The sequence below is a fragment of the Etheostoma spectabile genome, chromosome 8 (genome assembly GCF_008692095.1).
Source record: "Etheostoma spectabile isolate EspeVRDwgs_2016 chromosome 8, UIUC_Espe_1.0, whole genome shotgun sequence".
In the NCBI taxonomy this organism is placed as follows: Eukaryota; Metazoa; Chordata; class Actinopteri; order Perciformes; family Percidae; genus Etheostoma; species Etheostoma spectabile.
In genome coordinates this window covers 4,929,814-4,946,139 of record NC_045740.1, presented here as the reverse complement: position 1 = coordinate 4,946,139, position 16,326 = coordinate 4,929,814, and the positions used below count along the sequence as shown (strand labels likewise).

Genomic DNA, 16,326 nt, shown 5'->3' with positions numbered 1-16,326 from the left:
TTTGTTAGGGTACATATTTCCAAATAGCCATACCCGGATTAATTTAGCTTCCGAGCAACATTTTTGCTGTTGGGTCCTAGGTCAGTGGCCAGTTTTGCTCGGTTGGTAATCCAGCATCGGTTAATTTAGGAATGCATATCTATTAACAAATGCTTGTGGATTTAACACTTTGAGCCATAAGGAGTTATAAATGTTGGTAAGATTTGGTCCAGAGTCTTCGCAGGCTTTTCCAGAATGGAAGTGGTCCTGCTGGAGGAGGATGAACACCAGCTAAAGGGATTTTTTACAACATAGTAACCCAAAAGTTCATTAGTAGCATTGGTAAAAATAATATTAACCACAAATACGCATTACTGTCCAAGACCCTTAGCCGGAACATTTTGATACTAAAACTGCTCTAAAATGAATGTGCACGAGGCCTGAAGGAAGCTCCCCTGGGCTGATTTGGAACTCTTCGCTGTTGTAATCATGTAGAGACTTGCACATTTGAGAGACTGTGATTTTGGAAACACATGGAAAGTTTAAATACCAACGTCAGTTTCTCCCCCTCGTGCCGCTTCTGACCAATCAGAGAGCAGACAGTGTGATTTGACCCAGCCCTTCTTCTGCAGTGAAGCATTTGTGGGTAGCGGGTACATTTTAATACCGAAAGTGTCCAACGGCACGTACGCCGCTGAAATGGCTGATGCGGCTCCAGAAGGAACATCCACGTTGAGTGTTGAGAGCAATGTAACGGCCGCAGAGATAAACAAGGATACTGGCGCGGAGAAAGAAAAGGGCCTCGCGTTACCGGAAACGGAGGAGCCACGCAGCAGCATAACACCGAAAATGGAAGAGGTGAACGCGGGGCCCTGTGAAGAGAAGCCCGCTGCAGCGGGAGACAAGGCCGAGAAGGAGGCGGTGACAGAGGACAGTGCTGCTGCAACGGTGAACCAGGTGGCGACAGCCGCTCCAGAAGAACCAGAGCTAAAGCATGAAGTACGGCAAAGCCCCGGAGAAGGTAGTCTAAACAATGAACCAGCCAACGATAACGCATTGAAAGAAGCAAAGGAGGAACCAAGAGAAGACAGCCATGGTACGGGGATAAACTGCGAAAAGAGCAAAACAGTTTGTGAAGATGGTGAGAAACCCAGCGGCGGGGGCGGGGAGCTGGGCGACAAGAGGCGGCCGAGTGTGGAGATATCATCCTCGGATGGTGAACCGTTGAGCCGTATGGACTCAGAGGACAGGTTGGTCGAGTTCTTCTTGGTCAACTGGGTCAGTAGCTACGGACAGTAGTCCTTTTACTCCATCCTCCATAATAATTAGCTGTAATTGGAGTTTTGGTACTTAATAGGTCAAGCTACTGTATGTAAAATGTAGGCTACTTAATAATAATAATAATGCATACTTTATTAATCCCACAAGAGGAAATTACAAAATTGTACACTCTGTTGTTATTACACACATTACACACAGGCCGGAATTACACACATTACACAAAGGCCTGAATTACACACACATTCTCAGTACCTATACATGAACTAATGGAGAGATGTCGGAGTGAGGGGGCTGCCAATGGAAAGGCGCCCCGAGCAGTTGGGGGTTCGGTGCCTTGCTCAAGAGCACATTGACAGTGCCCAGGAGGTGAACGGGCACCTCTCCACCGCTACCAGTCCACCACCATACTTTGGTTTCCAACCCAACTCCTTATGGATTGAGCTACTGCCACTGCATGTTAAACCAAAAATCACCTTGCTCATTAATTTTCCTTTTAACTTGTCACGTTTTCATAACAACTCATAACATTAAAGATCAGACATATTTTAAAAACATTAAAAAGTTGTGCTTTAATAATTGTAGAGGAAGTCTCGGATAACTCCATCACACACTTGTGTAGGTTACGTTTAATTTCAGACCATTTTTGGCTTCCAAACTGGTTATGTCCCAAAATTATCTGGTAGGTATAGGTCTTCAACTCAGATTTTAAGATGAGCACAGATATAAACTTTCCACTTTCAGCAGATGAGTAAGAAAACAGCTTTCTAGTGTCCAACTCTGCACATACATAATTATGTGCAGTGAACGTCAAACATCCAAAGGACAATATGATTTATTGAAAGGTAAATCTACAGGTCCCATTACTAAAACTGCGGCCAAAACTAGACCACAAGACTAGATATTGTAACAAGTAATAGACAGTCATCGAATGAGTGATGAGTCAACTAATTGTCTATGAGCCTTTTAACTTGTGTGTGTGTGTGTGTGTGTGTGTGTGTGTGTGTGTGTGTGTGTGTGTGTGTGTGTGTGTGTGTGTGTGTGTGTGTGTGTGTGTGTGTGTGTGTGTGTGTGTGTGTGTGTGTGTGTGTGTGTGTGTTGAATACAGCAATAAAATTGATTTGGCATGAGTGATGGAGGTGGCATGCATGAACAATCTGTTGCAGCCTGAAGGCTTTCATGCATGGTGATATTTAATGTGGCTTGTAATATCTGCACCTGTTCTTCAGGGCTGTGCATAGCCTGATCTAAGCTATGGAGATATTGATGACTTAAGCACCCATGTTTTAACAATGGGACTGTATTTTTCCTCTGTCTCTACACGCTAACCCTCTACTCTCTCTCAGTCTTAGCAGTACCCTGATGGAGATGGAGAGCACGGTGTCGAGTGGGCGCTCCACCCCTGCTATGATGAACGGACAGAGCAATGCCAGCTCCTCCGGGGCTAAGACAGTGGCTTATTCCTGCTGCTGGGACCTCTGTCCGCAGTGCTTCAACTCAAGTCCTGATCTGGCAGAACATATCAGGGGCATTCATGTGGATGGGCAGAGAGGAGGGGTCAGTAGACTTTAACTTTTGGACAAGCTTCAGGTTGATCGTATTTATTCTGACAAGTAGCCAAAGCAAGATAGTCTCCCTTTTTTCCATAGCTTAAGATTGACAGTCCAAACACCCAAGACAGAGTTGAACAAGATGCTGCAAGTGGGCTGCATGCAACCATTGAGTATCAAAGGCTTGGTTCAAACCGCTGTGGCATTGGAACTGCTTTTGGCTGCCCTTTGAGAACTGTTCATTGTTCTGTGAATTATCTTATGTAACGGGGATTTGAAAAGAGATGTTGCTCTTGAACTTTTTAAATGTATTTGTTTTAATGTTGTAAACAAAATTAAATGAAGTAACATTCACCTTTATTTTATTGGCATTGAGACATATCTCAAAACCTGGAAAATGCAAAACTAAACCTTTTCTAAATTGCTAGATACCAAAAGTACCAACAGTAATGATATTTTCTTCAGATTTTGTTGGAACTAACAATTTTATTGATTGCCTGATACTTTATGCCACCCAATTGACAGCACCATTAAATTAGTACTAAAAAGTGGTAAACACAGTATGTTTTTCAGGTTCAGCCTGCACAGTCAGGTTTTGCAAAAATAATCAGCTGTGATGGTCAGACCCAGAAACCGGTTTACTGCCAAGTAGGTTTTCACATACAAGGAATTTGCCTTAACATAGTAAGAGAGCAGAAAATAAACATGCTGCTAATGTCAAGAATCATAAATATAATATATAAATTTACAATACAAAATGTGTCAAATATGTTGGTTTTAAAATGAAGAGCTGTACACTGTTTAAAACAAAGAGGATTGAATGTTCACAGTATGTGCAATGCAATAATGTGCGTTAATGCAATGCATTAACTTAGGTTTACAGTCACATCTTGACATTTTATATTTCTTGACTAAGAAAAAAGAGATACCAGAAAACACTCTGACCTCTTCCACCTGTAGGCTGCATTAAAAGTCCCCAGACTACAGAGAATTGAAGTTAGGACTATGACATAAAGTATCATTCCAGAAATTATCTTTGTCTTTCTATCCAACAACCCCTCTCTAAGCTGTCTTGGCAACTAACCTAACCTTTTTTTCTACTTTTCTCCCTCTCTTCACGTCTGTGTCTCTTGGTCCCTCAGGTGTTTGTGTGTCTATGGAAGGGTTGTAAGGTGTATAACACACCGTCCACAAGTCAAAGTTGGCTCCAGAGACACATGTTGACCCACAGTGGAGATAAGCCCTTTAAGGTAAAAACACTATCTCTGATACAATTTACAGTTGTAGCTGTTTCTCCATATTCTGATGAGTGAATTGTGCTATGATAATATTCTGTTTTATATGTAATATTTATGGTTGCAACATATCTAGACTTAGCCATCCTCTTACTTGTTTCACTAATAAACAAGTCTGTGTATGTAGGTGTTGGTGATGGTATGTGCCAATGAATGCATCAAAGTACCAGTACCTACTCTGCCTTGTTAGTTTGCTTAAAAAGTTGTCATCTTACCTCGTTAGGTGGAAAACCTACCAAATACTCTTTTTTTGTTTTTTGTGCTCTGCTGCAGTGTGTAGTTGGTGGCTGCAACGCCAGCTTTGCTTCCCAAGGAGGGTTAGCCCGCCATGTCCCGAGCCACTTCAACCAGCAGAGTTCCTCCAAAATGTCTGGCCAGGCCAAACTCAAGGAAGAGTCACCCTCCAAAGCTGGACTCAACAAGAGAAAGAAACTTAAGAACCGACGCAGGTGTACTTTACGTATGTACCGAACAGGAACACAAACTAAACATATTTCTTAATGTTTCTCATTGTGAATTCCCTTCTTTTCTTTTTTGGGAAGCATTATAAACTAAACAATTTTTTTTAGGTGCTGTCACGTTTGCTCAGGGTGATACTTTTACTTCCTTCCCTTGCGGCATGGTTTGCCTCAGATGGCCTGTGTCTGCGTTTTGCAAACTCAGATCTTTATTTGAACACCTCACCCCCTTTGCCTGTCTTGAAATTCAGGTAATCGTAGTGTGTACTGATCTTTAAATCTGTGTGACGTGAAATAATATTTCAAATGTGACAGACAAATAGAACTTTTCCTACTGTTGTTGTAAAACACATATCTCCCAAAACTAGGAATTTTACAATTTTAGTTGAAGAATTTTATGGGCATTAAGAAACCATCAGTGGTTTTGCGTATTTCAGTCCATTAGCAACAAATTGTGTATATTTAAAATTAGGGCTGGGCAATACATGAATGTTTTATCAATATCTTAATATGAGACTAGATAACGTCTTAGATTTTGGATATATCGTAATATCGTAGTATGGTAAGTGTTGTCTTTTCCTGGTTTTACAGGCTGCATTACAACAAAGGGATGTACTTTTCTGAACTTACCAGACTGTTCTAGGTGTTCCATTATTTACCTTTACGCTCTCAATCATTAAATCATTTCTGGTGGCTATTTAACAAACGTCTCATTCTGCAAATAACATTTTGTTAAAGCACCAATAGTCAACCATACAATATTGTCGCAATATTGACATTGAGGTATTTGGTCAAGAATATCGTGATATTTGATTTTCTCTATCACCCAACCCTACTTGAAATTATTGCCACCTGTTTTCCAAAGCAAAACTTTTATATTGATTATTACTGGCAAACTTAAGCAATGTTCTTGTGGAGCCATGTGTATACATCTTTGTCTCTTGAAAAAGTTTTCTGTTTTAATGTGATACTTGTGGATATGTTTCTACAAAGTCCTTTGCATAGACCTCAGCCCAAAATCCTTGTTTTCTAATCACTTAAAATGCCACGAGGTCTGAGTATCCTAACACTGAAAATGTGCAGTGAGGCAGTTATTTAGAGCACATAAGTTAACCATAGGAATCTCATTACTACAGCTTTTAATAGTGAGTGGTATCTGTTTTTGGTTGTTGTTGTTTTTTTTAAACATTAGCACTTTTTGTTGCTGTAAAGCAGCATTTTCAGCATTTTCGGAGATGAGATGATTCTGATGTAGTTTAGTTACAAAGACTTTGATATATCCCACAGTGGGAACCTTGGTATGATGTTTGTTTGACTGCTCTCATCTGAGTCTGTCCTCCTCCTCTAGCGAGACCCCATGACTTCTTTGATGCCCAAACCATGGATGCCATACGCCACAGGGCCATCTGTCTCAACCTTGCCACCCACATCGAAAGTGTAGGCAATGGCCACAGTGTGGTCTTCCACAGCACGGTGAGTCTGTGTGCATGTTTGCTACTTTTGGAAGTCTTATAGTGTTTGCCTCTGGCTAGGCCTGCACGATTAATCGTTATAAAATCGCCATCTCGATTCACCTTGTACATGATTTTAATTTTTAAATAAATTTGATTTAAAAAAAACAACAACTTGACTTTGGTTCTTATTTAATTTTATGAGCTGAATGCATCACAAACGCTACTACTTTCTTCTGCGAGTTTTAAACATAGAGTGTATAAAATAGGTTTTAAAGTGCTCCCAAGCGCTGCTATGCTCTCCCTTTTCTTCATTGAGGCCTCTATGATTACAGGCTTGTGGTGATGCTCAATGTGCTATAGGTGCCAAAAACAATCTGTTTGGTTTAAATTATTGCGTAAATGTCCTTAGCTTTCGTCTTTGTCAATGTATTTCATAGAGCAAATAATGTTATACCTTTCTGACCATGACATTTCATGTAGACGTGTATAGTTTCCGACTGGGAACCCATAAATTCCGACATTACATGTAAAATTGAACACAACAAACAGTCCATGCCCCTCGCCTGGTCTCATGGTGGTACAATAAAAAAACTTCTTGTGTTGATTGTTTACGTACAGTGTCTGTGCTCATCATCATATGTACATTGTTTGTACTGGTGTTATTGTTGAATACATTGGGAATACATATTTCTAAAATTGTGTGATGTTTTTGTTATTAGTTCACAATACTTTGTCATTTATTTTACCTTTTCAAATCCCCCGACAAATAACCCATATTACAAAAAAGACTGATACTAAACCAAACTAAAACTAAACATTTTCAAAAAATAAACTAACAGACCCACTTTAAAAAATAATTAAAACTAAACTGAATTTGAAAACAAAATAAAAAATAAACTAATGAAAAATGCAAAACTATAATAACCTTGGTTTGGTATTGCCAATTTGTTTTTTGTTTTGGTCAAAACAATTGTGGCAAAGAATCGTGTTATCAATTCTGAGCAAAAAAATCGTGACTCATATTTTTCCCTGAATCGTGCAGGCCTACCTTTGGCTTTCTGTTTCCATTTTAATGGGTTTAAACACAATGAGTAGCAGGGGGAGTTTAGAGACAAGGGTTAAAGGATGCAATCTCATTATCAGGAGAAATCACCAGATGCTTTCCTCTGCTTTATGGTCAAGTCTGTGCAAAACATTCCAAATAATAATTATGCTCATCAGCATGTTAAAAATGTGAACTGTACAACAGAAACTGAATTTAACCAAAGACTTTAAAATAGGATTTTTGTGTGCATTAACTATGGAGCCATTTAGGGCTACTTCAAATTAGAAAGTTAGTCTAAAGTTAGTCAAAACAGTTACATTTTTTTTTATTGTCACATCACAAAGGTTGAACATATTCAGACATAGTGAGGATTCTGTTTAAAATGACTTAGTTCATAAACCAGTTTTAATCTGTACCCATATATAAAGGTCTGAGTTAGAGGCATAATGTAGCAGCAATATTCTTGTATTCCATTAACGTTGTCATAACAATGATTAACAGCAGACATAACAAAGCATTGCCATTCTTTTATGAGGTAGGCATTGGACGGTTTTTAATTTAATTTAATTTTTTTATTCAGGGCAGAAGTGAAAATCCACTAAGACTTTTTTGTTTAAGTGAGTTCAACATTTTCTTCAGACCTAAATCAAAGAAATGCTGCTGGGTGCTACTCTCTGCAGCACTATTGTTAATTTATTTTTGTGTTCTCAGATGTTTGATAAATGCTACTAAGTGCCCTATTTGACAGTTAAAGTTCTTTTTGTTTATTTAATATATTTTTTATTATACATTATATATACAATACTGTAATACAGTACATACCCAAGTGCAGATTGGTGAAGTGTTAAATAAATGTTTTTGTTAAGACATTTTGTATAGCTTAAGTAATTATTAGTGTTACATTTTATCTTTCAGATAGAGGTTTAAAAACAATATCTATTGGCCAAGATACATTGGCAGCATTTATCGATCATCGGCTGACCCTGATTTCTAAAGAACGACATTGGCCACAGAAAAACGCATTGTGGTCAACCTCTAATATAATGTTATTGTTGGTACTTACAACCTTTTATGTTTAAATCATATGTATCCAATGTATGGTTAAAAAAAAATATGCCTATCAATTTAAAATGTGTGATTGTGTTTACATTTGTACTGTCTTTGTTTTTTTTTGTTTGTTTTTTATTAAAATCTTATTTTATGTTATTTCCTTTTTAGACGACAGGGGGCGTGAAAGAATCAGTCTCAGCCTCTGATCACTGCAGATGTCTTCTTGGTGCACTTAAAGTGAACCTTGTGAATTGCCCTAAGGCTTGATGTTGTTTTTCTCTGAATCAGACTTCACAGAAAAGACAATAGGATTGTTCTTGTGTATGATGCTCATGGTCCATTCTTAGCCCAGTAAGCCTGATACATTATTAATGAGCTCTTACATGCTTTTGCACATAACTACTGAGGGCTCATATGAGCACTCGCAGGAAAAAATATTCTTCTTCTTCTTTGCTCTATCTCTCAACTGATTCTTCAAAGAGTGAAGGAATACATTCTATATTTAGGGAAGTTAACTGTAAGGACATTTTGGATGGGGATGGCAGCTTTTTTTTGAATGACTGCTTTTCTTGTGCCGTTCCACTAGGGAGCACCCTGTCTCCACAAAGCCCCCACACAAGAAGATCATATTGTGACAATTATTCTAATCAGTCAGTAAGCTATAGTAATTTACATATATGTAAGTTTGTTTATTGGATCACATCAAATGACATAAATCATCATCATTATTATTATCTTTTAAACAGACATAGATGTAAAAAAAGGTAGAAAAGAGAGGGAAGATTATGATAATGATGATGATAATAATATAATAATAACAATTATAAAAAACATACAAATTTAAAACCCACCCAATCTCCCACCCCAAGTTGGTTCACTTTTCTACAACCATAGTAATATTGAGGCTCCATTGTTTTAACTTACTCACAGACAGACGGACAGACAGGTGTTTTATACAAACACTGTTAAAGACAGGGTTGGTAATGTTGAAGAGCTAGCATGATTTGAAAGTAGCATCTCCTCGCGGCTCTGTCTAACCCCTCTCCCTGCCCTCGGGGCTCGAATCCACACACAGACGTGCACAAGCTGCGTCACTGCTTCAGAGTGGAGAAAGGACCACAATTTTACTTAATGTCTCATTCACCGGTAAGCCGAATATTTAAAACAAACATAACTACTGTTTACAATGCGGAGACAATGCCCATTAAGCTCAGGCTTGTACATGTGAGGGATAGAGTACGCACAGTGGGACAAGGAGGCATTTCATTGGTTCTTTGCAAGCAAACCGCGAGGCAGTGATTGGTGGGCATTTTCTACAGGATTACAGCAGCTACAAATGACAGGTCTTTTACACTCCTTTCCAGAGACCATAACCTATTTATTGCTGTTGGATGTGAAGACCATTTCAAACAATATCTAAAAGAAGTGTACATTGGAAATAGTTACCAACCCTGCCTTTAATGCTTCTATTCCTGTTGACAGTGTAGACATCGGTGCTATCCTCAACTCTTTCCTGCTCTGCTCCATACAAACCTCAACTGCTCACCAGCAGCCAAGAATTTTAAAAGTAAAGAAGAAAGCTTGGGAAGAGGTTAAGAGATGTAACCACATATTTGGACACAGACTAAGAAGGAGAAAGAGCCAGCCAAGGGAGGGAGAGAAACAAATGGAAAGGATCAGCGACTTGGAGAAAAAGGACAAGGAAAAGGGGTTTAAGTGAAGTTCAGGGTCATGGAATCGGAAGGAGATCTGGCCAGTTGGGCATGCATTCTCCTCAACTCTAATCCCTGGAGGATTGTGGTGGAGTAGGACTGCGGCGCTGCGTCAGACCCCGGGCCCCAGTGGACCTTCCCAGGCCTGTGGAGATGGAGTAGAGCTGTGGGGGTTCTGTGGAGTTTGGCTAGTAGGCCTCCTGACAAGCCAGAGCAGCAAAGTCATGTTTATGATGGGATATTTTTGTTGTTGCACCAATCTGCGTCATCCACAGCTTGACCCCCTGACACTAGACAGGCACCCAGTTTTAACAGGACTGCCCTCCCCTAGCTTTCATTCTGCAGTTTTCACTGCCTTGTTTAGGAGCCACACTAATATTCACTGTTCACTCCCTGTTTCCTCCTGCTCTCTCTCTCTCTCTCTCTTACCTCCCTCTTTTGGGTCTATAGAGGATTAAGATCTGTCCTTTAAAGCAGCAACTGCCATCATCAAACCACTCAGCTCATAAATCATTTCATGCTGCTTAAACACAAGCTCACTTCTTCATCCTTTACATACATGGTCATGGCCTCTTCAAGTGTAGCCTGAGCTTGTGATTATTAACCTGGTTCTGTGAGGAGCCCGAGGCCATAGGTTAGCAGCTATGCCTTTTTAATTAAAAGGGCAGTGAAGCAGCTGCTGGTGCACTGAGACACAACTGTAGGGCCCATTGCTGCCAGCACAGGATTTAAGCTAATGTTGCAACCAGGCCCTGTTGTTGATTCTGAGAAGTTGTCTCTTATCCCTTATGGGGGTTTATGGAGCAGCAGCAGGAGCCAGCAAAGCCCTGGTGGGAAGCTAGCAGATAAAGAAGAACAAAATCCAATGACAATGTTAATTTATGAGGCGAGACTAGTGCTCTGAAAAGCTAAAAAGGAATTTTTGCATCTTTAAAGATTTATTTTGAATTGTCAAAGAGTGGTTTCTAATAGCAATTTAAGTTGATCTCTATAAATAACGAACAAGCAATATGTTTTGATTGGCTGATTAACAAGCAGCAACACATGTATTTCTTTAAAGATTTATAATTGTTACTTTTATCTGATAGTGACTGGATTTTCACTTGAATGCAAAATATTTAATACAGAAAGTTTAACATTATACGTAATATGCACAGTAACACAACAAATTTAAGAGGGTCAAAAGAAAAAAGTGTTCAGTTACATTTATATGCATATGTTACGTTTTTACAAAGTCTCTACAATAGCAATCGATTAAGAAAGTAAGTAGGTAAAATCAAAGCTAAGAGTTGAAATAATTCTAATATTGAGACAAGAATTACAAACTTGTGATTCTTTATATGGCTTAATGAGCACAAGAGACATTGGAAAGGAAAAGCAGCAAACTAAGTGAGGATTTACAGAATTTGTGTTTGTGACTATAAAATATAGCAGAATTCATCAAAATAAAATTGAGAATGCCCTAAAAATAATAATTCTCATGCTGGAGAGATTGGTGATATTCGGTATGCTGATTAGAAACCATGTTTCCTGTATAAAATTCCTGAGAGAATCCGGTTTTGATTTTACGTTTACATGACGTTGAATAAATTGGCATACTGGAGAAAGCCGAGTGTAGTCTGATTCCTTAACTTCAAGTAATTGCACTGAAGGAGCAAGAGAGGCGGACGACATTGACTTTGTAGTCTAACCAATGACTTTATACTAACACGTTGACTTACATGTGTCGGAGGACACCGGCCCAACAAGTCCCTGTAACGTCAACTTCATGTTTCATGCTTCATTCCACCCTTTCTATGATTCACTAATAAGGAAACGGATGCAAACATCACTACAAATTTCTGCCTATACAAAGTCAGACTGTAGTACGCATATTTTGTTTTTATAGGTCGTAGGTACAGTAGGGTTTAGATTTCACATCAACAGTATGTCCGTTAAAGCGGGACATGCTGAAGGCATTTTTCTGCTTTATCACTGATGACGTTACTGCTGAGTTGCACTGCCTACCTGTTCTTTTTATCTCTTTAAAGAGTTTCACACAAAATTCCAAGACGTTCCAAAAAAACAAGTTAACAAATGTTTGACTTAAAATTGTGAGGGCAAGAAAAGCTATAAAATGTGAGTAATTATAGGTCTCTGTCTTTGCCTGTGTTTCTTGTCTTAGTGGAGCCTCGTTTCTCCTGTCCTCAAACCGGTTTCCATCAATGCCACAGCCAGTCCCTCGAGTCGCAAAAATTATTTCAGATATTCATGTGCGTAAGTGAAGTTCTTCACACGTGAGCTCATTCCCTAACCTAAAAATAGACATTCCAAACAAAAAAGGAGACTAATGACGCAAGAGGTTATATCTCTGGCTATTTTTTACTCTCCTGGTTATTTTTCTAGTTTTACTTTCCCCCACTGACAATATTTGTGAATTCCAGACCGGGTTTACTATAAACCAACACAGCATGATAGTTGAAATGTTATGCATGAGAAGGACCAACTATTGAGGAAATCTGGTATTGCGTCAACTGTAATTTCTGTCTAAACTGTAAATCACCAGGTGACAAAACACAGATGAAACAAACACAACTTGCCATGTAATGCAGAAAATGATATAAAGTGGGTGCTTGTCTCCATCAGACGCACTCCTCTATAAAGCATTGAAGTGTCTGTTGCTCACATTATCCACATCAAGAGCAGTGACTTATTTACAGTGATAACTGCTCCGTGTTGTCTTGGCTCTCAAGAATGTCAGCTGCAAAAAGCAGTTCTTAAGTTTAAATGCTCATATTTGAGTACTTGGTCTTCGAGTATGTTGCTGGGGAATCTGGGATAGATTGCATCGTTGAAAATAGAAATCTCATTGAGCTCTTGCATGCATTATTAAGAGTGCTCACATTATTAGTGTAATGATCAGCCACTATATCACTTGGTGAGATGTTTGAAGCGTGTAGCCTCATTTGTTAGTGAGATGATGGGTGTATGTCTTTAAAGCCTGTTCTCAACAGACAGGAGAGAATGCTAACATTTATGCTAATCGGACGCTTGTAAAATCACAGTCTTGAAATGAAACATAAGTAGGTGCCTATGTGCCTATGTCTATTTTTGGTAGTCACTTTTTCCATTGGCAAAACTGGTTACAGGTGACTTGGCTATGCACATGCTGACAGTACATACTGACTGAGGGAAATAAGAGATAAGATAAACATTTATTGTCATTACACAGAGACCCATAAAATGAAATTGTGAGGGCCACAACTGTTTTTTGCTTGATTCGTCTCTGTGCAGGTGCTAGCCAGAAGGAAAGAGGGCTCTGGCAAGGTGAAGGTCCTCCTACATTGGACACCGGAGGACATGTGAGTAAAACTTCCCCTGCCCTCTTGTTATTTTGCTGCCAGAGTCTGCACAGTAGTAATTTGGCGGGGGAGCCACCGTTTTAAAATCCTGCCCATACACTTGCCCGACCAATTACAGCTATCAATCATGACGTTTCACCCTGTTTTATAGCATCAAATAGCTAATAAAAACCAAACTTATCAGAAAAATGAACAATTCAACAAACATCACTGTTATAATAACTACAAATGACAGAAACCATGTTTTGGGAAAATGTATTTGATGTACTCTTTGATTTTTTTTTTTTTGTTTGGCCCCATGAAGGAGGTGAGATTTATTAACCTATACTGCAGCCAGCCACCAGGGGGTGATGGAGATGTTGTAGCTTCACTTACAGTCTATGCATCAACCCCCGTACTGTACATCTGCATAAACCTCTACCTCAGCTAAAATAGAAATTTTAAAAATCAAGAAAATATAAAACAAATAAAGGTGCAAATTAAAAATGATGATTTAACCCATGAATGAAAGGGCAAGGTACCAGTTATTATGGCCGTGATGTACGTATGTTACAAATTTACAAATACAAATTTAGTAGATAGTTGAAGGATTTAGTCTAGAGTTGAACATTAAGTATTTGAGATCAAACTTTATTTGTTTTAATTAGTTTATCATTATTACTCTGATTGGCCGAAAGAAAGAATCCTTCACTGGAAATCTCTGTTGCTGTTGTAGTGAACTGCACAGCGGATACTTCTGGGTCAACATGCAAGATGACCCAACTACCTGCCAAAGTTATTCATTGTAGCTTTATTGCTGTTGGGGGACTGGTTAAAGTAGATTTAAAATGCTGTTCAGTATATAGTTGGAAACAGTTTGTATGTACGACGTGTCCATAAACACTTTGAGATTTGTAGATAACCTTTTGAATTGTCAATGATATACACAAAGGCAACTCAACATCTCATTTAAATATCCTGCACAACCTTACCATGTAAAGTCTGTGTCACACAAACATTTCCTTTTTGAGCAGCAGGGTTGAACATCAACAATGTATATGTATCTTACTCTCTCTGATAGTTTTACGACTCTACTTTGCATCCAGTTGAGCGCTCAACATAGTGGCCTTCCTCCATGTCTGCTTGCTATAAATCCTCCCAACCTTTGATCGTTGATGTGGAGAGCTCTTAGTGTGAGAATTTCAGGTCCCATTAGTTTACATCTCACTAGCATCTCTGCTTGAAGCCCCAGGGCTCTCCTCAAAAGAGCTGAGGGCATCAGCCATGATTATCAGCCAGCATCCTCACTCAAAGCTATCCACCTTCATGCATGAATTGCTGATGGGGAAAAAACTGAACTTAACTATTAGAAAGTCTGTCCCGGTCCCACTCTGTGTGTGACAGTGTTTCTACACCAGCTGTTTGGCTTGGTTTTACTCGGATAAGCCTTAAATTGGTCCACTGAAGTGTCTTTTTAAAAAGGACATCAACATTCCAAAATTACTTGATTGCTGATTTTGTTCTTTTGTGTGGCTCTCCAATACATGTTTCATCAATTTCCAGTTCAAGTAATTAATCTCCATCACTGTATCTCCACAGTATTTTGGTGTAGCTTCTCAATGAACTTGCACTAAGTATCGTTCTCAGCCTATTGGGGCATGAGAAAACCTGCCCAGTCTTCACTATTTACATACAGTGGGGCTCGAGGTTTGGGCACCCCAGGTAAAAATGTGTATTAATGTGCATGAAGAAGCCAAGAAAAGATGAAAAAATCTCCAAAAGGCATCAAATTACAGATTAGACATTTGTATAATATGTCACAAACATTTTGATTTTATTTCCATCATTTACGTTTTCAAAATAACAGAAAACGGAAAAATGGCTTCTGCAAAAGTGTGGGCACCCCGCAGAGTTAATTCCTTGTACTGCCCCCTTTGGCAAGTGTCACAGCTTGGAAACGCTTCTTGTAGCCAGCCAAGAGTCTTTCAATTCTTGTTTGAGGTATCTTTGCCCATTCTTCCTTCCAAAAGTCTACCAGTTCTTTGAGATTTCTGGGCTGTCTGTCACGCACTGCTCTTTTAAGGTCTATCCATAGATTTTCAATTATGTTGAGGTCAGATTGTGAAGGCCATGGCAAAACCTTCAGTTTACGCCTCTTGATGTAATCCACTGTGGATTTTGAGGTGTGTTTAGGATCATTATCCATTTGTAGAAGCCATCCTCTCTTTAACTTCAGCTTTTTCACAGAAGACATCAAGTTAGCGTCCAAAATTTGCTGAAATTTTATTGAATCCATTTTTCCTTCTACTCGTTAAATGTTCCCTGTGCCACTGGCTGCAATACAACCCCAAAGCATGATTGATCCACCCCCATGCTTAACAGTTGGACTGAGGTTCTTTTCATTAATTCTGTGCCCTTTCTTCTACAAATGTACCTTTTCTCATTCAGGCCAAAAAGTTCTATTTTAACCTCATCGGTCCACAGAACTTATTTCCACAATGCATCAGGCTTGTCTGTATGTTCATTTGCAAACTTCAAACGCTGATTTTTGTGGTGAAGACGTAGAAGAGGTTTTCTTCTGATGACTCTTCTATGAAGACCATATTTGTACAAGTATCTTTTTATAGTGGAATGCAGTCAAACGTGGGTTTAGACTTGCTTTTCTCACAATCCTGCGAGCTGTTCGGTCTGATATTTTTCTTGATCTTCCAGATCTTGCTTTAACTTCCACTGTTCCTGATGACTGCCATTTCTTAATGACATTCCGAACAGAGGATATTGACATCTGAAAACGCTTTGCTATCTTCTTATAGCCTTCTCCTGCTTTGTGAGCGTCAACAATTTTCAGTTTCAGTTTTCTAGACAATTGCTTAGAAGAACCCATGGTGCTGATTGTTGCGGCAAGGTCAGATGAGTCGGGGCATTTAAATCCTTAAGATTGACATCACTTGGTCTTTCCAGGCAATGATTGAGAACAATCCACGACGCTGTCAAGTTACAGCTTTCCAAAGAGGGCGGTGCATTTTATGAACTCTGCAGGGTGCCCAAACTTTCGCAGATGCAATTTTTTTGTTTTCTATTATTTTGAAAGTGTAAATGATGGAAATAAATTCTAACTTTTTGTGACATATTATATGATTGTCTAATCTGTCATTTCATGCCTTTTGGAGATTTTTCCATCTTTT

The 16,326-nt window shown here is 39.0% G+C and overlaps 1 protein-coding gene across 7 annotated transcripts in view; it reads left to right on the top strand.

Annotated features, from left to right (window-relative positions):
* The first annotated feature begins 573 nt into the window (after positions 1-573).
* LOC116694181 (zinc finger protein aebp2) overlaps positions 574-16,326 on the top strand; it is a 24,471-nt gene continuing 8,718 nt past the window's right edge. Inside the window, exons 1-7 of one of the 7 annotated variants that reach the window (XM_032523725.1) lie at positions 575-1,229; positions 2,604-2,814; positions 3,950-4,057; positions 4,376-4,562; positions 5,909-6,033; positions 9,185-9,255; positions 13,095-13,162. In XM_032523725.1, the coding sequence (XP_032379616.1) occupies positions 679-1,229; positions 2,604-2,814; positions 3,950-4,057; positions 4,376-4,562; positions 5,909-6,033; positions 9,185-9,241 (1,239 nt within the window). In that variant the 5' untranslated portion in view covers positions 575-678 and the 3' untranslated portion in view covers positions 9,242-9,255; positions 13,095-13,162. Of the gene's footprint in view, positions 1,230-2,603; positions 2,815-3,949; positions 4,058-4,375; positions 4,563-5,908; positions 6,034-7,639; positions 7,820-8,277; positions 8,503-9,184; positions 9,256-9,591; positions 10,220-10,271; positions 10,686-13,094; positions 13,163-16,326 lie in introns of those variants that run through there. The other 6 variants (XM_032523721.1, XM_032523722.1, XM_032523720.1 and 3 more) reach the window with 6 other exon arrangements.